Consider the following 24,768-nt stretch of genomic DNA (forward strand, 5'->3'; position numbering starts at 1 on the left):
TCTCCCACGTGTGCTGGCGGCCGCCACCCTGGTGGGAGGTAGGGGTGGAGCCGGAGGGGCCAGAGCCAGAGCCAGGGCCAAGCTGGGGCTTCTCTGCCCAGTGGCTGTCACTGCCCTGTCAAAGAAGGGATCAGGGCCGCAGGGGCTGGAGCAGAAGCCCTGAGGGATCTGGGTTTTTCCAGGGGTGCTGGCGGTCTCCACCTCGGTGGGGCTGTGGGCTCAGGGCCTGAGGCCCGGGGGCTGCACTTCTGTGCTGGTGTCACTGTGTCCCCGGTGCGCTCGCGCGGCTAGAGGCTGGGCGTGACGGGAGGGGCAGTGCCGCGCTGCCCAGCTGACTGTGCTCCCTCCCACGGGTGTGCAGTGACACACGCCGGCGGTGGCTGCCTGCGCCCCGGCCAGAGGCAGGGCTGGGGTCCAAGCCGGCTCTGTCCCCTCCAGGCGTGCACACTGTCGTGGGCGGTGGCCGCCTCTGCCTCAGTGGCGAGCAGTGCCGGAGCCGGAGGGGCTGGAGCAGGAGCCCGGTGGGGGCCGGTGGGGGGCGGGGGGGGATGCAGCAGTCCTGGCGGGCCGGCCAGAGCCCCCGGCAGTTCTCAGCCTGCTGCCGCCACACTGAGGCTGGGAGAGAGCCGGTCCGGGCCCTTCAAGAGCAGAGTCTCAGTTTCTTACAGCCCCCTGGTGAGCCTCACTGGTTTTCACCCCGGCTGAGGGGTCTCTCTTCCCAGTGTCGGCCCCCAGGGCTGGGGTGCCCAGTGCGGAGCCTCGACCCCTCGCTCCCCAGGGAGACGCTGAGCCCATGATGTCCCCTCCTCTTCTGCGTGCGGGTCTGACCAGGTCCCTTCCCCCTTCCTACCAGACTCCATGTGAACCTTTCTTTACAGCCCTGGCTGCAGGGGAGCTGTTCTGCGGGTCCCCAGGCTGATGGCAGTGAGAGTCCCTCTGTGTAGTTGTAGTTTGGATGTGTTCGTGAGGGGAGGGGAGCCAGTGTCCTCCGAATCCTTCGTCTCGATCCCACCTCCCATTATCCATTTGTTTAATTGCCCAGGCTCCTCAGTGTGTTTATATTTAACTGGTCCCCATTATCGGCTGCTTAGTAGAATCCATAAAGCATTAGAATTAGAGAAACCTGAAAAAGACCATGTAATGTGTGCCTTTTCTTGAAGCCAAGAACTGGTAAATGCTTATCTCTTTTATTTTTCACCATCTTCATGACAGGTTAAGGGGAAAACAGCCTTTGAGGAAGGTGATTTATAATTTCTTTTCTTTTTGTGACTGTGAAAATTTCTGTACCCAGAAAGACAAAAGCCAAAGTGTTCTTATGCCAAGTTGAAGTTCTTTTCTCATGACTCGAAATTCTTTTCGGGTTTTAGTGGCCGTGCGACACACCTCGTCAGTACTTACCATTTAATAATTTAATAATTCTTCATATAGTGAAAGATTCTTTTCAGTCTTTTCTTCTAAATTTGTTTCCTATTTATTCATACTTCTAACCCTTTAAATCAGACATATAGATATTCCATCAAAGAGTATGTTCATTCAAAACCTTCCATGTCTAGGAAGGTTGTATGAGTTAATCTGATAAGGAGGAATCTCAGTTCCTTTTTTATAGTGCAGTCTCAGTGCAGCATTTTTGACTCAAATATTTATTTTTCCTTCAAGACTGATGAAGCATGTAAAATTCTAGACACCCTTCCAAGGATTTTCCTGTTTTCCTTCTCTTCTATTCCTCCTTCCTGTGACTCCCCTCCCCTCAAACCCTGGCATTCCCTACATCAGTTGGGCTTCAGGTAATGTAGAATGAATTGGCTGTGGTGATAATATGATCAAAATAAAGGAATTACTATAAATGAAACTTTTTCTTCACTGATTTTTAAAAAATTTACTGGTAATTTTCAGGAATTTTTACATTGGTTTTTGTTTGTATAAACATTTTAACATATTTAAAATTTTTTCCTTTTGTTTCCCTGTTTATTTGGTATTTTATTTAATTCATTCTCAGCTATTGTAGCTATTGTACAGTGAAATGGGGCTGGTTAGGTTGTTTAGGTACATAATATTAAGTGGTGGTAGAGTAATTGTTGACCTAGAAGCATATCTCCAATATGGTAAGTAAAAAGTCAATTACTATATATATATATATATATATATATGTATATATATATATACACACACATATATATATATATATATACACACACACACATATATATATACACACAAACACACACACACATACACATATATATGTAATGACCCTATTCGAAATAGAATATCTGAAAATATTGTCAAATTGGGCAGGCTTCATGGACTAAAAATTAACTAGAGATTCAAGGATGGTGAATAGAGATAAACAAAAAAACCCCAACAAAACCCCTTATCTTGGAAAATTTCAAAACTTGTGTGTTGTTTTGCTTTTTTTTTTTTTTTTGATTGAAGTATAGTCTATTTGCAATGTGTTAGTTTCTGGTGTACAACGTAGTGATTCCGTTATACATATATATGTATATGTATATATTCCTTTTCATATTCTTTTTAAAAAACTTATTGATTAAAGTTTTCTTCTATTGTTTCTTTATTACAAAAGCAGTGTATTCTGTTGACCTGAAATAGACTGCCAGATATTTCTGCATCAAAGATGAGTTTATTCTGGATCAGCAGAGAATTGCACTTTTGGGTCCACAAGCATGGTGGGTCACGTGCTAGTCCCAGCATGCCAAGGGAAGGAGAAGGCTTTTACAGAGCGGAAAGGAAGGTGGGAGGGCTGCGGTAAACAGAGCCCACGGTGTTTCATGGGCTGAGTCCTTGCCGGGAAGGAGAAGTCTTTCTTCCTCCTGTTGGGCTCTGCTGTCTTCACAGGGTGTGAGAGCGCCCCCTTGTGATCGCTCAGCTGTATTTAATTGTGGCTTCTGTATATTAAGTTTTACATTTTTCCCTTTTGATCAAAGTACCACTGTGGTACTGAAAGTACCACTAATTGAGTCAGGTTTTCTAATTTCACTTTTTTTTTTTTGGCCCTCAAAGTCAGGAAGGACTTTTCCTAGGTGTGATTTCTCATGTCAGAGGGAAAGTACACAGATCGGAAACTCATTAAGGTCACGTTCGAGTAACAAGGAGGGGCAGGAAGGAGAACTGGCAGCCACCTTTTAGTCTAAAGCCCATATGGCATCAAGACCAAGGACACTGGAGATAATATGATACATGGTGATGTTCAGTGTCCTCTGTGTATGCGCTTGTTATATGAGTAAAATTATTGTATTTCCTTAGCTATGGGTATCACTTAGTGATGTATATTTTCAAGTTTTGTACTGTCGACTAAAAAAAGACACACAACCTAAAAGCTGACAATTATGTTTTATTCGGCAGACAAAAACTGAGGACTTTAGCCCAGGAGACAGCCTCTAAGACAGCTCTGAGGATCTGCTCAAAAGAGTTTAGGGGGAGTCAGGGTCCATGGGGGTTTTTGCAGCAAAGACCAGGTAGCGGGGACGTCGAAAGATGACTGTTAGTTAAAGCAAACCAGACACCTCAAATTAAGGAGCTCAGCGCTTTCTCGGTATGGGAAGATGAAGGAGCCTGGGCTCGCTGAAGTCGTTCCTTTGACGTGCGCCGCAGCCGTCTAGGGCCAGTGTCCGGTTCTTTCCCATCCTGCCTCCCTTCGGGGGGCACTGTTGGGGCTGGTGCACTGGCTGAGGGCTTGGCAGTGGCAACCTGTCTGCCCCCCTCCCTCAGGGCTCCCGTGGGGTGGGAGGGCAGTGGTAGTGGCTGATGGCTTGATGGCCACAGCATCCTTTGTTTGCTGATGCGGCCGCAACATCTTTCCTTCGTAATTAACACGTTTTGGTGGAATCCAGTGTTTATCACGACCCCCTCTGCTGCCCCGCGGTGGGGTACAGCAGGGCAAGCCCGGTGAAGGACACAGGTTGTTGAAGGGGCGTCAAGAGATTAGTGAAATGGGGGATCAGTGTGTGCGGAGGCTTGTGTAGAGGAGGTGTTTGAGTAAGGTTTGGGTTAACAGCAAGAGTTTGAACTCCGACTTGACACCAGCAACTCTGCTCCCCGCTTCCCTGAGAAACTAGGAGCCATCAGAGGGGCACTTCCACAAGCTTTGCTTCCATGTCTTCCCAGCTCCCTGTGCTCCAGGAGAAGGGGGTGCAAGAGGATGGTCACGCCCCAAGTCTCGGGCGAGTCCCTGGGACAGGCCGCCGAGTGAGGGTCCTTGGCTTCGTCCAGGAGAGAATTCAAGAGCGAGCCACAGGAGAGCGAACGTAGCTTTATTCAGGGAGATGCACACTCCGTACACAGAGTGTGGGCCGTCTCAGAAGGCCAGAGAGGCCGCCCCCGGGTATGGGGTGGTTAGTTTTTATAGGCTGGGTAGTTTCATAGGCTAACATGTGGGAGGATTAGTCCAACTATTTGGGGGAAAGGGTGGATGGATTTCCAGGGATTGGGCCACTGCCCACCTTTTGGCCTTCGGGCACCCTCGGAACTGTCATGGCACCTGTGGGAGTGTCATTTAGCATGTTAATGTAGTACAGTGAGCGTCTTATGAGGCTCAAGTTCACTCAGAGTCAAATCTTCCACCGTCTTGGGCCCAGTTGGTTCTGGCCAGTGTTCGTCGTGTCCTCAATGGCTGTGTCATTCCTTTAGTGATCGTGCCCTGCTCCCTTCCCCCCGTCCCACCTGCACCCTTGGCCCTGCATGACGTGCGCTCCCGCAGTCCTCGTGGAGGCCAGTCCCCTGCTGCATCACTAGTTTCTCCACCTCCACTGACTCATGCCTGCCTATCGACCCGCATACTGCTGTTTGTCCCTGTCTTAAAAAACAAACACACATTCTTCTCTTTCTTTTCCAGCTACTAACCCACTTTTCTCTGTTCTTTCATAGCAAAACTGTCTGGAAGAGAGGACTTGGCACATAGTAGGTGCTCAGTAAACAGTTGCTCAGTGACTGAACATGTGAAGGCACTTAAGGGAGGAAGGCTTCTGTGATAATCCAGGGGTGGGCTGATTTGAGCCTCGCATTAACGAGAATAAAAGAGAAAGGGGCTGTGGAGGGGAAGGGGGTATACGGAAAATCTCCATAGCTTCCTCTCAGTGTTGCTGTAAACTTAAAGGGCTCTAAAAAACTAATAAGTCTTCAAAATGTGAGAGGTAGTCTATAAACTTCAAAGGAAAACTTAAATTCTTGGTGACTTCGTTCACATACAGCTGACCCTTGAACACAACACGGGTCTGAGCTGTGTGAGTCCACTTAAAGTCGGGTTTTATTCACTCCATGCATAATACCCCAGTACTGCCAACCTGGTTGGTTGAGCCCCAGTGTGCGGACCTGCGGGTACTGAGGACTGACTATAAATTAAATACGGATTTTGGACTGTGCAGAGGGCTGTACTCCTAAGCCCTGTGTTGTTCAAGGGACACCAGTATGAGTAACATAGGAGAGGAAGTAGCCTGTAATTGTAATTGGTGGGACAATGGATGGATATACTTAATAGAAGTGATTCGTTTTCTTGCTTCAAATATTTTCGTTTTCAATCTATCACGTATCTTTTCTTCTAAGAATAAGAAACTCTGTCATCTGAGTATTACATCTACTTGTTGACCGGGTAATTGTCCAAGATTTCTGCCTAAGGATTGATGAATAATACTAGGCTTGAGTAGAATTTGTTCATGTTCACTTTGAGTTCTAATTACAATGTCAAGTTGTCTAAGGGCTAGAAATAGGCGACCCCGAGTATAAGCACTTACCCTGCTTTGCCTGGGGAACCCCAGTGCTATGGTGGCCCCAGCAGCAGCTCACAAAACAGCGTGAGCTCCCCCCCCCCCCCCAAGGCCCTAAGCATCACAGATTACCTGGACACGAGATACACTTTGCAGGAATTCCCTCAGTAGGTAGATTGTTTTTCCAGCCCTCCCTTTTCTTGTTCTTTCTTTTTCCTTTGGAACCTTATTTGATTTGATTTGGGATGAATCCTCAAACAGCTATGGAGCGGAGATTTGTCGTATTTTTGGCTGTCCTGAAGACCTTTGAATGCCTTTTCTGTATTTGGGGAGTTTCCTACTTTTTGAATATCCTCTCGTTAAAGAAGGCACCAGAAAGAAAAGTGTTCTTTTAGCTGCCCTTGCAGCTGTACCAAGTGGCTACCATGTGGCCTCAGCAAGACTTGGATCTGCAGGTGGTGAATGGGAGAGAGTATGCGCTGGGCGGAGTCCAGTTTGGAGGCAGGGCAAGGGTGGTGGTGGAAGACGGTGGTATTGGGGTCCTGGTGTCTGCTGTCCACTGTCAGTGGTGAAGGCTGTGCCGGGGAGACGTTCTCACTGAAAAGCCCCCAAGGCTGGCTCTTGGGTCCTCCCAGAAACCCTGTGAGTCTCCTAACGGCATTTAATAAGTGCCTTTTCTGCATAAATGAGCTTCCATGCCTCTGTGGGATAAGGTGCAGTAGTAATAGCTTTTAATTACAAAAAGGATGAAAAAAAAGAAGATACATCAGGAATACACACATTCTCCAATTCCCTCCTTCCCAACCACAGTGGGAGGGAAATGCAGAAATGCTGATGGCTCTCTTTGTATTTATTGTTAATTTTAACAAGTAGCATTTTCTGAGCACGAGGCATTCTCTGACATAATACTTTCAGCAGTCATATGAGAAGGACTGTCATTGTCCCATCTGTTAAATGGGACAGAAGGAAGTTAAATAACTTGTCTTATCCTGAGTTCCACAGAAAATGGAGCATAAATGCTAGCCCTTTTGTGGGAGGTGGTGGTCCCAGGGCATTGAGAGTGAGATAAATTGAGAAACACCGAAGGGAAGGGGGCTCATAATACAGTGTGGTGTGTTGCCAAGCTGGCCACAGCTTCAGTAGAAACAAGCAGTTGCTTGGTCAAGGGGGATGTCTCTGGGTGGATCTTAAGGCACCTCTGTGCGTTAGAAGAGTCCACTGGGGGAAAGAAGGGGGAAGAATTCATCTCTGTTTCTCATTGGTCAGAGTTTGTCCGTAGGCCCTAACTTCTCCATATTTCCGGGTTGTGTTCCCCAACCCTCCTGGCAGTGTTGTGGGGCAGGGTCACCTATGGCCAGAGTCACCCTGTAGAGCAGGTGGCCTCCACCTGGGTGCAGAAGCTGCTGGAGCTTTCATCAGGGCTGCCAAGAGGGAATCCAGAATTCACCCCAGGGAGCCAGACAGCTGTCCTTGTTAGGAAACAGGGCTCTCCACTGGATAAGCTGGGGGGCGTCCAGGAGGCAGGTGGACCAGGACAGATCGGGAATGGACATGCAGGTACATCCCTCTCATCTCTGTCTCCATCACCATACGGTATTTTCCCCGCACGTCTATGTCTGTGGCTCTGTTTCCTCTTCTCATTAAGACACTAGTCATCTGGATTAGGGCCCACCTCAATCAAGTATGAACTCGTCTTAACCCGATTACATCTGCAAAGACCCTATTTCCAAATGAGGTCACGTTCATAGGTATCAGGATTAAGGACTTCAACATATATTATGGGGCCCAGTTCAACCCACAGCAGCATCTCCATAACATTTGGGTTGTTTTTGAGGCAGCAAGGCTGTCATGTCCAGTAAGCAACCCAAATATGTTGTGGGAGCCCCAGGGGAGAGAGGTTCATGGGCGTCTAGGTGGGACTGGCTGTGAAGCAGACAAGAGCTGAGCCAGACCTTGAGGGGCCACAGCGCTTCAGGGGCAGACTCAGAGGGAGCAAGCCCTGGGGAGGTTTGGGAGGAGCAGGCAAAGAGGAGGGAGGAGAAAGAGAACCAAGAGAAACTAGAGTCAGACAAGACACGAGAAAGTGTCCGAGGAGGAGCACAGTGCTTTTCCTAGGTCACAGCATCCTGTATGCAGAAGGGCCAAGCATTGAGAATTGTCACTTTCACGGGATGATTTCATGACTCGGTGGAAAGGACCAAAGGACACGCCTTAGATCTGCAGATAGGCAGTGATTACCAGGAGTGGTTCTGGGGGAGTGGTAAGGGCTTCGGGGTAGGGGGAGGCGACAAGCAGTCACAGGTAGAGCCAGCAGCAGTTCGTGGAGAAGTGTGCTGTGGACTGTGAGAATGAGGGTGATGGTGAGAGGCCAGCAGAGCTGAGGATGCTGGTGTCCAGAGCAGAAGAAGCCACTGATGGGGAGAGGTAAAGAGGAAAGAGAGGGCATGTATCTGTGAAGCAAGCAAGAAATCAGGACCCCTGCTTCAAACAAAGTGCCTTTGTTTCGATCTCATCTAAACAGTGAGTGGGCTTTTACACTTTATTTAATATGAAGAGAATTCTAGAATATTTTTGAAAACTATTGAATTAGATATTCCAGCTCTTTTAAAAAATCTGTTATTAGCTGTAGCTCTACACAGTAATTTATAGGAAAAGATTGAATAAACACATTCAGAGAATCCAGATTTATTTAAAGTCATGTTTTCAAAAGGACATTGACAGGAATAACTATTAAACTGTAATTTATTTGCATTTCAGTTCCTAACTAGCCCTTATAATTTGGATATATCTAAATTTTGCCTTTAAATATTGACTTGCATTAAAAAAAAAGTTTCTCAGCACTGGCCTAGTAAAAACACTTGTTTAGGGTTTTTACTCCAAAATGAGATTTTTAATACTGGTTTGTTTTTTCAAGCTCTCTGCTTAAGTAAATTTACTGACCATGATAGATTTTTGAAAAAATAACATGTGTTGTTTATCATTATGAAATAAATTCATGACGGTTGGAAGAATTTGAAAAATATATAAATGTATCAAGAATTTAGAATCTCATATAATTCTGCCACCTATCCCTAACCATTATTTTGTTGTTTTAATTCTTTTTTATTGTGAAATATTTCATTAGTTAATAAACATCCATTTATACACACTGGTTTCAATATATTCTAGCTATATTATATTTACTTAGGAAAAATGTTTTGAAGAAGTTATGCTATGTATTCATTCAATTGAAGACCCCTCCCCATTCTATTTCCTCTTCCTCCCCAGAGGTGATCACTACCCTGAAGTTGACGTATACCCTTTCTGTCCAGGTTTTCATGCTTCTGTAATGTGCGTAACCATTCATTAACAGCACGCAGAAGTGTCACCAGCAGTTGAACGGTCTGCCTCAGCCAGACCCTTACAAGGTGGTCTCAGCCCAGGCTCCAGCGGGTGGCCCAGCCAAGGCCTCCGGGCACCGATCGGAGGCGCCTGGTCTGGGAGTGCAGCCGTGACCTTGCACGTGGCTGACTGGGGTTGGCAGGGAAGCCGGGTTCGTTACCGCAACTCCCTCCGGGACCTGTGGGACACTGGCGGTGTGCCACGTCTGGCGTGGGGAGGGCAGTTTCCTCCCAGGAGGTCTGCCAGGCAAAGCCCGTGGTTGGACCCGAAAGATCACACACAGGATTTGGCCTGAAGCTGTATCCCTTAATATGGTAACTCTGTCTTCAACTTTTTAAGAACTGCCTAACTGTTTTCCAATAGGCTGCACCATTTTACATTCCCATCAGCAGTGTATGAGGATTCCAATCTCTCATCTCTTTTTTTTTTAAACAACTTTATGATTCCTGTACAGTAAACTATACATATTTCAGATGTACAGCTTGATGAATTTTGATAGATGTCTACACCTATGAAACCATCACCACAATCAGGATAGCTAGCATTTCCATCACTCTCTGAGAGGTGTTTATGCAGTTCATTGTTATTTGTGGCTTAAAGTAAAATTGCTTAGTTGTGCTGCTCAGCTCACCAAGCCTGAGAGTATTCACAAACACTTTTTAATGTTACTTGAATTAGTGAGCCAGAGTTTTTTTTTTTTTTTTTTGCGTCTCCAACTATAGCTTGAAAATGGAACTTTTTTCCCGTGCTGACTTCTTCCTTTTTCACTGTTCATGAACATCGTCATTTTCATGCAGCCCCGAGGTGCTGAAGAGTGAGCCGTATGGGGAGAAGGCGGACGTCTGGGCGGCAGGCTGCATCCTTTATCAGATGGCGACTCTGAACCCTCCCTTCTACAGCACCAACATGCTCTCCCTGGCTACAAAGGTAAGCAACCTCGGGAGAGAGGCAGGGTCTCATGTTGCCAAATCCACCATTCCTTTTCTTCTCAGATAGAACCTTTGTGATTTGAATACAACTGTCGATTAAAAGAGGCACTGTTTTATTAGCTGCGTGACCCAGTTTATTTTTTGTTTCTTCCAAATCTGCATCTTGTGCTGTGGCCCATATTCCCCTATAATTGTCTTAAATTTATCCTAGAAAATTATCAAAATAAATTTACCACGTTGCTTTTATTCTTGATTGTGGTTTGGACTGCCCTCAACCCACCATATTATATTATCCTGCACATCATTATGAACGTGAGGTTAACTTTAAGTCAGCTTGAAAAATACAATTTTTTGCTCAGAAACTCTTCAATTTATATGAATTTTTCTGTTTTGTTTCTGATGAAAATGTGTGCACGAGGTTATGATGCTTGTTGAGTAACTCTAGTTTTGTGGCCAAGGACCACCCCCTAGAGGCACCGTGGGTCCTTTACGTCCGTCACTCTCCTCTGTTTGGCAGATCGTGGAGGCGGTGTATGAACCAGTGCCGGAAGGCGTCTACTCTGAAAAGGTGACCACCACCATCAGCAGGTAATTTTGTCTCACAACCTCGAACCTGTCGGGATTACCAAGAAATACCTCACAAAGTCACTATGTAAATATTCGCAAAGAGGAAGGGATCCCAGAGAACCCAAGCCTAGAAAAGCGTTTGTGCATCACCTGTCACGGGGACCATTTGGAAGTCACCCAAGTGTCCAGGAAGACATAGGACATTGACTTGACATACCGTGCGACCGTTAGATTGATGATTCAGAAGACTTTGTATCAGCCTGTGAAACAAGTGCGACCTGAAGCTTAGGAAAACAAACAAAATGTGCAACTGTTTATAACTATCAGAAAAGACATAAAAATAGGTGTAGATGTGAAAAAAGGCTGGACAAGAACACAGGAAACTAAAAAAGGCCACGTCAGACGATAAAATTACAAGCATTTTTTTCATTCCTATTTTTAAGTTGGTAATGTTATATAATAATTTCTCAAAGAAAGTCAGAAAGAAGTGCTCCAGCTAGCCAGGTAGGAGGAGTGTAATGAAAGTCCTTATCCCTTTGGAGTCTCAAAGTTCTGTCCCCACAGGGCTTGTCCCAGCTGACCTCGCCCTTGTTCTCTGCCCCCTCCGCCCCAGCCACAGAGAGCCCCTGCTCGTCCCAGCAAGCACCCTGCCTCTGGCCCGTCTCTCCTCCCCTTCCCCCCCCGACCCCATTCTCTTCCCTCTGATACACGCGTGGCAGAGGCCCTCTCTTCCTCTGGGTCGCTGCTGAGATTGGAGCTCTGTGTTACCGGGGCGCCCTGATGCCCCCCAGCCTCCCAGCACTTGCCCGCTTTACAGAGTTCACGGCCCCCACCACCCCTAACATAATACCTGTGCCTGTGGCCTTGTTTCTTTGTTGTCTCTCTTCCCCACCAAAAGGAAAACTCCACAAAAGTAGGGGCTTTTTAAGCTTACTTTACAGCTGTTCAGTACCCAGAGCGATGCCCAGTGCAAAGCAGACGCTTAACAATTGGCTGGTTGTATGCATAAGTGACCTTTATCTGCCTGACTGTTATTTCTGGACCATCTTCTGTTCTTAAGTTGGCCCCAGAGTATTACTCTGCCCCATCAAGCCGAGTCAGATCCTTATTATTGTAATAGAAATCCGAGGGTCGCCTCAGATAGAATCTTCATCCGTCCCCCTGGCCAGTTCCCTTCAGACTCAGTTCTGTGTCTGTCCTCGCTCAGCGCCGTCTCTGATGGAATGGAATAGACATGCTGCCATGGCTGCGCCCCTTCCCTCTGGCTTCCCCTCCCAGCCCATTGTTCAGTCATAAAGGATACTCCTCATATGGTCGTAGGATTGTATCTTGAATCCTTCCTTGCTCAGCACAACACTGCCCTACGTCCTAAGCACCTCAGGCCCAGCAGTGGCCGAGTTTCACTAACTGTGGACTCTGAGCAAACAGTCTATTTTTTCTGCACCTGTTTCCTCATCTGATAAAGTGGGGATCACAACAGTACCAACCTCATCAGGCTGGTGTGATGATTATACGAAGTAACACGTGCAAATCACTTAGCACAGAGCGTGGCCACGGAGAATCTGGAGCAGTGTTGGCAGTTCTCATTGTTAATGTCCTGGCCAGTGAGCTCACATCCCTTTCTAAATCATCTGAATTCCATGTTTACCAGATCTGCCCTGTTGCTAATGAATCCAGACAAACGTATTTAAACTGCTCGTCTGCTGTTCTCTGCTATTTGCTTTCTGGGAAATGCCTTAAAAATTCAAGAAGTCTCCAGAGATGTCAAGACAGGAGAACCAAACTGACTCATTGAAGCTCTCCTTTTCTTAGGTATTTGAATGCCAGGAAGACTAGGGGACAGTAGTGCAGAGAAAAGGTACAGAGACCTTGTTCTGACCTTGTGGCACTGGGCAGACAGGGCCATCGTTTGTTCCTGATCGTCCCCTTGGCTGTTGGTGTCCACGCCTCTTAGTAGCAGAGTCAGCATTAGATCCCAGCATTATCATGAAAAGCTGAAGAACCTCAGTAGGTTCTAGAATGAAGTGGATTCTAATCCCCTCGTCCGCTCAGCTTAACCTTCCCGAGCCCCACTCTTCCCGTCTGTCATGCATGGGTAGCAGTAGTAACCACTCACGGGCTTGCTTTGAAGCCGGAATAAGATCGGGCTTCTGATGCTCTTAGCACAGTACCCAGCACGTAGTAAGTCCTCCATAAAATTAGGTATTGGCATTATTAATAATATTATTTATGGAATGAAGCATATAAAAATTAAGATGTATTTGATGAAGGATGGTAAAGGGGGAAATGAGATTACAGAAGGACTTGGTCTAGTCTGGGGATCGGGGAAAGTTTCTCTGAAGAAAGGGCATATAATCTGAGACCCAGACATTCACTAACTCTCAGTGAGCGGAGCGGAGAAAGCATTTCACAGACCCGCGTCTCTGAAGGCTTTCCTCAGCGAGACAGCTTGTTGGTCTGAAGAACTGGAAGAAACTGGAGATGCAGCACATCAAGCAAAGGAGAAAACAGACAGCGAGTGGGTCTGGGAGGCTGCCAGGGGCCAGGGTTGACTAGATGCTGTAGGCCACGTCGAAGGCTTTGAATTTTTGTCTCCAGCACTGAGGAGTGGACTGAAGGGCTATTAACGGGTTGAGACATAGTGAAGGTTTATTCTTCAGCAAGGACCATCCTGGCTGATCTCTAGGGAATAGAGCGGAGGGTGTGAGAAGGGAGGGAAAAGCAGGTCCACCTGTGTGCTGAGTGGTGACGGCGGCTTTGACTGGACTGGTGGTGGTGTTGATGGAGAGAAGTGGGGTTGTTTCGCTGTGTGCTGAAAGTTGAGTCAACAAGTGTTGGAGTACAGTTACACGAGGATGAAAAAATACTTCAGTTAACTGGGAAAATGGAATGACACTGAGAATATGAAAACAACTGGATTTATGATGTGGAACTTCAGCAAATGGCACCAAGTCCATGGAGTGGAAGTTCTGGGGAGGCCAGGGTTAGCTCACCGTTAGGAAGTGTGTGTCAGAATTAGAGGTTCCACAGCGGAGCAGGCTGCCGGGTGGGTGGTGAGTCCCCTGTCAACCAGGCTGTTTAAGAGGATGGACGATCACCAGTAGGGGACAACGCAGTAAATGTTTTGAGTACACTTCTAATTCAAAATATTTAAGATGCCCATAATTAGTAGGAACTGAGCCTGAAATTTTATGACTGACTACAAATTCAGATTGCAGCATTCAGCCTGTGACAGATGTAGTGTTCACTGAAAGTTGTTCAAGACTCAGTGCCTGGATTCATATCCCAAATTTTATCTTTAGAAAATTTGACATACAACCAAAATCCATTGTGAGTTGCATGCAGTCACATACTCCAATTGCTTTGGATTTGTAGTCTTTAAAACTTAAGTTTAAAAAGAACTAGGGAACAAATTCAATTTCCCGTTTTCTTAGTTTCTTAGCAGGCTTTTAAATTGGGAGAGTAACTTGGTACCCCAGAAGAGTCTGGGGCAGAAAATACATTTTGTTGCTCTATCCAACACCAGCATTGCTGTTTTCGCCTTCCAGTCCACTGTTAAGAGAATGTTGTCTGTTTACTTTTTAAAAAGGAAGAACATTTCCTTTTATGCACAAAATATCCCAGTTGCCTAAGTTTTCTCTCTCTACGCCTGGTTGCATAAGCCGTCTGGTGCTTTGTGTCAAAGGCAATCATAATGACAAGGCAGTGAATGCCTTCAGCTCGTTCTAAGGACACGTGGGTCTTTACATTTTCACCCTCCCCTCAACTCTTTGTTTCTTAGAACATGAAATGTTTACAGTTAAACGTTATTTCCACCTGGTCTCTCACCACAGAGTGGAGACAAAGTGGGTAGGGTGAGTGGAACATCCCAGATTTTTTTTTAGAACGTGACACTTTATTTGATTAGAGCATCATTAAAGCATTCGGTTGCTCCTCAGAATTCCTCTGAAATATCCAAGCAGGGAGGCATTTCAGAACAATGAGGCTGAACTGGACCTTCCGGTAGGAGATGCCCCTGAGATTCCAAAACGCTGTGCCCAAATATTTTAGGTTAGGGACGGGTAAATTCTTAGATGCTCACTCATTGGTTCGTTCATTTGTTCATTCATTCATTCACTTGCTGAGTACCCAACAGGATCCAGATTCCATTATACACGCTGGGAGGACCACGGTGAAGGAGACAGGCCCTTCCTCTCCAGAAGTTTCCAGTTTCTGGTGGTGAAACAGACCAAACTATACAATGATTGTAGTAGTTTTAAGGAGTTAAATATAGACAGACAATGAGAACATGAAAGGGGGACAGTAAGCCTGTCTGAAGATGGTCCAAGAAGCCTTCCTGATGAGGCTTGGACGAGAGGGATGAGCAGATTCGGCATGTGGTTTGGGAAAGAATAGATACAATCAGCAAAACGCAAATTCAAGCAGAGGCGGGCGCACAGGGCGGTGCTAGGCTGGTCGGCAAAGAACGGGGAGGAGCATTCGGCGTGTTGCTAGTGGGGCGAAGCGGGGCTGAGGCTGTGGAGGGAGGTCAGGCCAGCTGAAGAGGGGCTGGGATGGCATGCCAGGAATTTTCTTTTTGTCCTCTTGGGCCCTGAGGGGCTGCTGAGGAGTTCTGAGCAGAGGAGTACGGTGGTCAGTTTTGGAGTATTCTTCTGGTGGCAGTTTACGTTATGAGTCAGAGGTGGACAAGAGATGTGTGTGTCATCTAGCAGATGGTGTCAGTGGTCCAAGCGAGTGACGAAATGGGCCATAGCTGTAGGATCAGAGGGAAGGACCCGGATCCCAGAAACACTGAGGAGGTAGAAGCGACCGAAGCTGGTGTGGGTTCAGTGAGGGAGGGGATGGAAGAGAAAGGAAATTGTGTATTTTCTTTTTAACTTACTGAGCGTTTACAGCGTGCCAGCACTTTACAGAGATGGCTTCATTTAATCACCATACCAGCTTGATGTGGTAGATGCTACGATTATCCTATTTTACCGATAGGCAGTCTGAGACGTAGAAGCTAAATCTTCCCCAAGATCAGAGTGAATAAAGGGGGAGCTGAGATTTAACCCCCAGCTCTCTGACTCACAGCCTGTAGGCCTAACTGTGAGCTAACCTGTATCTCCTGGGTGGCGCCTTTTCCGATGCCAGTGACTGCAAACACAGGAAGGGAGTGACTTTGGGAGGGGAGGAGATGACTGAATGCCAGAACAGAGGTCGTTCTGGTTCCCATTTACTATAATGTGTAACTGCATAATGTGTAACACTAGCTTACGTTTCCTTTTATTAAAAAAAATAAAGCTCAGATGATAATTCAGCTGATATGACCACGAATCAGTTTAAATTACCCATGGACTAAGACTTGAGAATACCTGCACTGATGAAGGCTTACATGCTGGGCTTTTTGCTCACGTGGTATTCATGAGCAACACTTGCGCAGCCAGGCATTTTTATCAGCTTTTTTTTTTTTCTTTTTTTTTATCAGCTTTAATCTCCTTTGCCCATAAGTGAAGGTAGATGAGGTACCTGATTTAATTAGAAAGTGAAGTTCAACACTTAGCTTATCTTGAGATTATGAGCAAAAAAGTAAGAAGCTTGAATACTCGAAATTCTTAGTAGGATTGTCTTTGAATGTGTGAATATGTGGGAAGTGAAGTCTGATGGGGGAGGAACTTACAAGTTGGGGGCTTGGACCCTAGCTCATGTGTGGTCTGGCCAGCTCCCTGCACTCGCCTTAGACTCTCAGCCATCTGCTCACAGCCCCCCCGGGCCTCTGCCTGGCCTCCAGCTCCATCTCCCTCTCCCTGTCCCATCGCTGCTGCCCTCTGCCCAGTGTGGGCATTGGATGTGTCAGCACGGGAGGGCTGTGCCAGTTGCTTCCTGTTGGCATGGAGGTTGCAGCCTCGTGGGGGTCTCTTGTCTACCAGCAGTTCGGATGCTGGACTGTGGGAAGGGTGATTGACTTCTCCACTCCATCCTGGGGCCCAACAGTTTATCTTATGCACCCCCGAATTATGTAGCTGCCTCTGTCTCCTCAATCTCTTGCCTTGTTATGTGTATAATAAATGCAGAGACTGAACTTTGTTAGGTAAGAATTCAGCAGAGGTATAAGTGCCTGTGATAACCGTTGTGCAAGCCCACCTTCTTGGAACCTCAGAACAAGTAGCACGAAGATAAAGCATGGAATGATGAAGTAATGACTTGAATTCAGCAAGGTAGCAGGTTACAAGATTAACGTACAAAAATCAGTTGCATTTCTTTATATTAATGATGAATCAACAGAAAAAGAAAGTAAAGAAACAATCCCCTTTAAAATAGCACCCAAAGTAATAAAATATCTGGGAATAAATCTAACCAAGGAGGTGAAAGAATATACACAGAAAACTATAAACCATTGATGAAGGAAATTAACGAAGATTTAAAAAAATGGAAGGATATATCTCATGCTCCTGGATTGGAAGACTCAATATTGTTAAAATGGTCACCCCGCCCAAGGCAATCTACAGATTTAATGCAATCCCTATCAAATTACCCAGGGCATATTTCACAGAACTAGAACAAATCATAATCAAATTTATATGGAACCACCAAAGACCTAGAATTGCCAAAGCATTACTGAAGAGAAAGAAAGAGGCTGGAGGAGTAACTCTCCCAGACTTCAGACAATACTATAGAGCTACAGTCATCAAGACAGCATGGTATTGGTACAAAACCAGACATACGGACCAATGGAACAGAATAGAGAGCCCAGACATGAACCCACAAACTTTTGGTCAACTAATCTTCGACAAAGGAGGCAAGAATATGCAATGGAATAAAGACAGTCTCTTCAGCAAATGGTGTTGGGAAAACTGGACAGCAGCATGTAAAACAATGAAGCTAGGACACTCCCTTACACCATATACAAAAATCAACTCAAAATGGATCAAAGACTTAAACATAAGACAAGATACAATAAACCTCCTTGAAGAAAATATAGGCAAAACATTATCTGACATACATCTCAAAAATGTTCTATTAGAACAGTCTATTCAAGCAATAGAAACAAAAGCAAGAATAAATAAATGGGACCTAATGAAATTTACAAGCTTCTGCACAGCAAAGGAAACCATAAGCAAAACAAAACAACAACCTACAGAATGGGAGAAGATTTTCACAAACGATGAAACCGACAAAGGCTTGATCTCCAGAATATATAAACAGCTCATATGACTTAATAAGAAAAAAATAAACAACGCAATCCAAAAATGGGTGGAAGACCTAAACAAGCAATTCTCTAAGGAAGAATTACAAATGCTCAATAGGCAGATGAAAAAATGCTCAGTATCACTAATTATCAGAGAAATGCAAATCAAAACTTCAATGAGGTATCACCTCACACCAGTCAGAATGGCCATCATTCAAAAGTCCACAAATGACAAATGCTGGAGAGGCTGTGGAGAAAAGGGAACCCTCCTACACTGCTGGTGGAAATGCAGTTTGGTGCAGCCACTGTGGAAAACAGTATGGAGATTCCTCAAAAGGCTAGGAATATACTTACCATATGACCCAGGAATCTCACTCCTGGGCATATATCCAGAAGGAACCCTACTTCAAAATGACATCTGCACCCCAATGTTCATAGCAGCACTATTTACAATAGCCAAGACATGGAGACAGCCTAAATGTCCATCGACAGAGGACTGGATAATGAAGAGGTGGTATATTTATACAGTGGAATACTATTCAGACAAAAAACAACAACTTAATGCCACTTGCAGGAACATGGATGCTCCGGGAGAATGCCATTCTAAATGAAGTAAACCAGAAAGAGAAAAAAAAAAAAAAAATACCACATGAGATCTCTCATATGTGGAATCTTAAAAAAAAAAATAAATGCAAAACAGAAAGAGACTTATAGACATAGAATACAGGGAGTGGGGGGTGGGAAGGGACAGACTGGGATTTCAAAATTTGTAGATACTGACGGGCATATGTAGAACAGATAAACAAGATTATGCTGTATCACACAGGGAAATATATACAAGATCTTGTGGTAGCTCACAGCGAAAAAAAAATGTGACAATGAATATATGTATGTTCATGTATAACTGAAAAATTGTGCTCTACACTGGAATTTGACACAACATTGTAAAATGATTATAACTCAATAAAAAATGTTAAAAAAATTTGATTAGAACGTGTGCATTGTACTCATGGTTAATAAACTCAAGAAAGGAGAGAGAGATCAAGGTGACAGATTCGGAGGACACTGGCTCCCCTCCCCTCATGAACGCATCCCAACTACAACTACACACAGAGGGACTCTCACTGCCATCAGCCTGGGGACCCGCAGAACAGCTCCCCTGCAGCCAGGGCTGTGAAGAAAGGTTCACATGGAGTCTGGTAGGAAGGGGGAAGGGACCTGGTTGGGACCCGCACGCAGAAGAGGAGGGGACATCATGGGCTCAGCGTCTCCCTGGGGAGCGAGGGGTCGAGGCTCCTCACTGGGCACCCCAGCCCTGGGGGCCGACACTGGGAAGAGAGACCCCTCAGCCGGGGTGAAAACCAGTGAGGCTCACCAGGGGGCTGTAAGAAACTGAGACTCTGCTCTTGAAGGGCCCGGACCGGCTCTCTCCCAGCCTCAGTGTGGCGGCAGCAGGCTGAGAACTGCCGGGGGCTCTGGCCGGCCCGCCAGGACTGCTGCATCCCTCCCCGCCCCCCACCGGCCCCCACCGGGCTCCTGCTCCAGCCCCTCCGGCTCCGGCACTGCTCCCCACTGAGGCAGAGGCGGCCACCGCCCACGACAGTGTGCACGCCTGGAGGGGACGGAGCCGGCTTGGACCCCAGCCCTGCCTCTGGCCGGGGCGCAGGCAGCCACCGCCGGCGCGTGTCACTGCACACCCGTGGGAGGGAGCACAGTCAGCTGGGCAGCGCGGCACTGCCCCTCCCGTCACGCCCAGCCTCTAGCCGCGCGAGCGCACCGGGGACACAGTGACACCAGCACAGAAGTGCAGCCCCCGGGCCTCAGGCCCTGAGCCCACAGCCCCACCGAGGTGGAGACCGCCAGCACCCCTGGGAGAAACCCAGCTCCCTCAGGGCTCCTGCTCCAGCCCCTGCGGCCCTGATCCCTCCTCTGACAGGGCAGTGACAGCCACTGGGCAGAGAAGCCCCAGCTTGGCCCTGGCTCTGGCTCTGGCCCCTCCGGCTCCACCCCTACCTCCCACCAGGGTGGCGGCCGCCAGCACACGTGGGAGAAGATGCGGCCGGTGCTGCTGTCAGATCCAGCTCCCGCCAAGGCCCCTGAGCACACGCAGTTGCACAGGGATGCTCCCACACAAGGCGCGCCTGCAAGACCAGAGCAGGTAACTGTTTCTCCTAAATTCAGAGAGAAATAGAAAGTTAAACAAAATGAGAAGAGGAGAATATATTTCAAAAGAAATAACAAGGATACACCCTGAAAAAACATCCTAATGACCCAGATAAATCATTTACCTGATAAAGAGTTCAAAGCAATGGTAAGAGAATGCTAACTGAACTTGGGAAAAGAATAAATAAACACAGTGAGAACTTTAAGAAGGAACTGGAAAACAGAAAAAAGGACCCAACAGAGCTAAAGAATAAAATAACTGAAATGAAAAATACCGTGGAGGGAATTAACCGCAGATTAGGTGACACGGGAGAACGTATTAGTGATGTGGGAGGTACAGTAATGGAAACCACCCTATCAGAACAGCAAAAACAAAACAAAACAACCACCAAATTTTTAAAAAGGAGAGTAGTTTAAGGGACCTCTAGGACATCGTGCATACTAACATTCAAATTATAGGCATCCCAGAAGAAGAGGAGAGAAAGGGGTCGAAAATGTATCTGATGAAATGATGACTGGAAACTCCCTGATGCTGAAGAAGGAAACAGACATCCAGGAAGCACAGAGGGTCCCAAACAAGCAAACACAAAGAGACCCACACCCAAACATACCATAATTGAAACGGCAAAATTTAAAGATAAAGAGAGACTTCTAAAGGCGGCAAGAGGAAAACAAAGAGTCAGTTACAGGGAATCCGCCTAAGACTGTCAGCTGATTTTTCTGCAGAAACATCGCAGGCCAGAAGAGGGCGGCATGATATGTTTAAAATGCTGAAAGGGGGGAAAAGCCCTGCAAAGTTAATACTCTACCCAGCAAGGCTGTTATGCGCAACTGAAGGAGAGATAGAGGTTGTCAGACCAAAGCTAGAAGAGTTCATGACTACTAAACAGACCTTACAAAAAGTATTAAAGGATCTTCTTTAAGTGGAAAAGAAAAGGTACAGTAAGGAGGAAATTATAAGAAGGGGAAAATCCCACTGGTAAAGGCTGTGGGTCAAATGCAGAAAAGCTTTTGAAAAATTCAGCACCCATTCATATTAAAAAATCTAAAGAAGATTGATTTATAGAGGGTGCGTATCTCAACATAATACAGGTGATTTATAATAAACCCACAGCTAACATCATATACAATGGTGGAAAACTGAAAACTTTTCCTCTAAAATCAGGTACAAGGATCCCCACCTTCGACATTTCTACTTAACATAGCATTGGAAGTCCTAGCCACAGCAATCAGACAAGAAAAAGAAATAAAAGGAATCTATATCAGAAGAGAAAAAGTAAAATTGTCACTATTTGCAGAGACATGACACTGTACTTAGAAAACCCTGAAATCTCCACCAAAAGACTATTAGAACCAAGCTTGCTATTGAGTTGCTAATAGTTGCTTTGAGTTATAGTTGCTATTTGCATCTTGGCTTCAGGTCAGATCAAATTATATATATATGAACAAGCACACATAATTGTATCCAATGAGAACAAATGCAGAGCATCTGTTAGGAAACCATTAATGGAGCCACATAGATTATGCAGCGCCTGCCCCCGGCTCTGTTACCATGGAGACACGTGCACATTCGCACCTGATTTGCAGAGCAAGAGGACCAAGCGCTTCTCGTTACGTGGGCTGGAGTGATGTGTAGCTCCAGAGATCCGTCCGCGTTTGCATTTCTGGATTTCCGAAGTAAGCGCTTTGTGGTGGTGGTTTCAGAAAAACACGCCACGCCTAGAATTGAAATTAAATCAGCGAGAACCAACTGTTTGCATTCTCCATCTTTCCTTTGCTCTACCCTCTTTAAATTGTTAACCGGAATAATTTCAAAGTGCATCCAGTGAAGACATGAACATTAAAATACTTTGAAATCTCCAAAAAGATGAATACACAGGAAATCTGTTGCTTTTCTATACACAGCAAATACTAATGAACTATCAGAAAGAGAATGTAAGAAAACGATGCTCTTTACAAGTGCATCAGAAAGAGTCAAATAGCTAGGAATAATCTCAGCCATAGAAAAGAATGAAATTTTGCCGTTGGTAGCCACGTGGATGGACCTGGACCTGTTAGGCTTAGTGAAATACGTCAGAGAAAGACAAATACTGTATGTTATCACTTATATGTAGAATTTAAAAAGTAAAACGAAGGAATATAATAAAATAGGACAGACTCACAGATACCGTGAACAAACTAGTGGTTACCAGTGGGTAGAGGGGTGGAGAGTCAAGAGAGGGAAAGAGGTCAAGAGGTACCGACTGTAAATACGTGTATAGAAATATACAAGAATGTATTGTACAGCACATAGAGTATAGCTGATATTTTGTAATAACTTTACATGGAATATAATCTATAAAAAAATCACTACGTTGTACACCTGAAGCTGTTTTAACATCGTAAATCATCTATAATTTAAAATAAAAGAAAAAAGAAAATAAAAAACCCTCAAATAAATACAAGAAAAAATAATTAGGAAAATTGTAAATTCGAGTGTTATTTTTACTTCTGTTACTGATAGTAATTTTGTGTAATGATTCCTGTGTATTGCCTGGAGACATCGTTTTCGGTGAAAGTTGTGTTAACTATGAGTTGCTAAATCACATACAAGATGTGAAAATTAGATCTTTTTCTCCACGTCCAAATAAGTTAAAATTTATTGAGAGGTACACATGATTCAGTGAAATTAGAGCGTTTGATTTTTAAAAAAATAGAACGATTTAAATTATGCTAAGCAGTGACCTTGATAACTGGCTCCCCGGGCATCTGGAGTGGCCTTCTGTTGGGGGTTGGCTGTGACGGGAGCAGTGCTCACTTTAGTGGGCTGATGGGTGTTTCCTACCTCCAAAATCTGAGAAAGTTTCGGCATGCAGTGTGTCAAATTAGCTGCTTTAAAAAAGATCACTCCACACACCTTAAACCACCAAGTAACTGGACTGAGTTTTGTTTTTATGAAGTCATGTTTTGTAAGACTCACTCATCAAGATGTGTTGACGTTACCCCTGGACAGCTGGGAAAGGTCACTAAGCTGTGACTCCCCACCCCACTCCCGCCACCAGAATCCTTCCTTCCTTGTGGTGCATCACGTGTGATGTTATTGGGACCCCTGTTTGTTTCACTGGCCAGCGAGGTCGTGTGGTTTTGGAAAAGAGCCACTTACCCAGGAGAAGCAGACCCCGCCCACCCCTCCTGAGACCAAGGAGCAGCTTCCTGTGTGGCTTCTGACCCTTGCCCACCAGCCCCCCTGCAAGGAGAACAGTGCTGTCCCCTTCTCCTTCCCAGACTTTCCAGATGTCTTCTGAGAAGTCTCAGACTGAACTCTGTGCTCGAGGTCTGTCTCACCCCAGGTTCTCTTGGGTGCAGACGCCGTGGTGGACACACAGCGGAATTTACCCTTGACCCTCACACCCCGCGGCCTGGTCCTGACTGTGATTAGCTTATGTTCTCTTAGATGCCTCACGCCGGATGCAGAAGCCCGCCCAGATATTGTAGAAGTCAGCTCCATGATAGCCGATGTCATGATGAAGTATTTAGACAGTTTATCCACATCCCAGCTGGCCCTGGAGAAGAAGCTGGAACGGGAACGGAGGCGCACACAGCGGTATTTTATGGAAGCCAACCGGAACGCCGTCACCTGTCAGCGTGAGCCTGCCCTGCTGTCTCACGTAAGTGACAACCTCTCAGTCTCTTCAGGATGCACTCTGCTACACTCTCTGAGGCCTATCATGCTTGTCCTAAGGAAGATTCATCTTAAGTTAGAAAAATATTAATTGCTACATATAATATTTCACTATTATATAGTTATATATGCATATACTTTGATATCTTAAAATAAGTCACTATAATTGATGTTCCAAAGGTGTAATACATAATTTGTTGTGTATTATAAAACCAGAGGTATCAAAAAGATCTCTTAGAAATTCTTTGTTTATAATCTTTGTATAAATAGCAGAGACTGCTTTTAATTAACTTCTTCAACAATCTGGAAATACGGATGAAAATGCTGTATGTTGATTTAGAGAAGGAAATCGTATTTGTCTTAAAATGTTTTTTATTAGTCTATGTAATTGCTTTCATTAGTCTTGGTGATGATAATAACATTGCCATGGTACAAATCAGAACATGCGCTGTTATTTGTCTTGCCAGTAACCTTTAAATTATTTAGATACATAAGTTTATTTCTGAGTGTCGTTGAAAAAGGGATGCCAGAGCTACAAATACCCAGAAGGGCAAGTGATGGTGCCAGTGACCCCCTTGTTGGTGTCCCTTTTCTTCCTTCCTCTGTGCCTTTGTTGTGTCATGACCCGTAACCCATCCTTCGCTCATTCTCTGGGGTCCCCGAAAGCAGGGGTTTAGTAAGGGACCCTTCAACCTGTAAGTGTTGTTTAATACCCTCCTGGAGGTGGGCCCAAGGCAGTAGGGTCATAAAGCATCCTTGATCAGGATACCTGGTCATTCAATTCCTTTCCAGGGTCCAAAGGACCTGCTGTGCCTCGCTGGGAAAATGAAGTGACAAATTGGTCTCAAAGAAGAGACAGTTTTGGTTTCTTAAATAACAGCATTTCCAGCAAACTCTTTTTTTCCCCCCAAGAAGGAAAGCACTACTGTTTGGTGGGTTTCTCTTTCCATACTTGTTATCCAGAAGTTAAACTTACAATGTTTTCTTTTTTATGGATTTTATTTTGTTTTATTTTTTAATCTTTCTTAGTACAGCCATGCCTTTTATTTTCACTTTTCATGTTTTTATATAATTGAGGTATAGTTGATTTACAATATTATGTTAGTTTCAGATGTACAACTTAGTGATTTGGTATTTTTATAGATTGTAATCCATTTCAAGTTCTTATAAAATCCTGGCTGT

The 24,768-nt window shown here is 45.3% G+C and overlaps 1 protein-coding gene across 17 annotated transcripts in view; it reads left to right on the forward strand.

Moving 5' to 3' along the window:
* NEK10 (NIMA related kinase 10) overlaps nt 1-24,768 on the forward strand; it is a 180,592-nt gene that overhangs the window by 94,694 nt on the left and 61,130 nt on the right. For all 17 annotated transcript variants that reach the window (XM_074345388.1, XM_045520098.2, XM_074345391.1 and 14 more), the window contains 3 exons: nt 9,896-10,025; nt 10,545-10,615; nt 23,359-23,572. In XM_074345388.1, the coding sequence (XP_074201489.1) occupies nt 9,896-10,025; nt 10,545-10,615; nt 23,359-23,572 (415 nt within the window). The remainder of the gene's footprint in view (nt 1-9,895; nt 10,026-10,544; nt 10,616-23,358; nt 23,573-24,768) is intronic.

This window comes from Camelus bactrianus, chromosome 17 (genome assembly GCF_048773025.1).
Source record: "Camelus bactrianus isolate YW-2024 breed Bactrian camel chromosome 17, ASM4877302v1, whole genome shotgun sequence".
NCBI lineage: Eukaryota > Metazoa > Chordata > Mammalia > Artiodactyla > Camelidae > Camelus > Camelus bactrianus.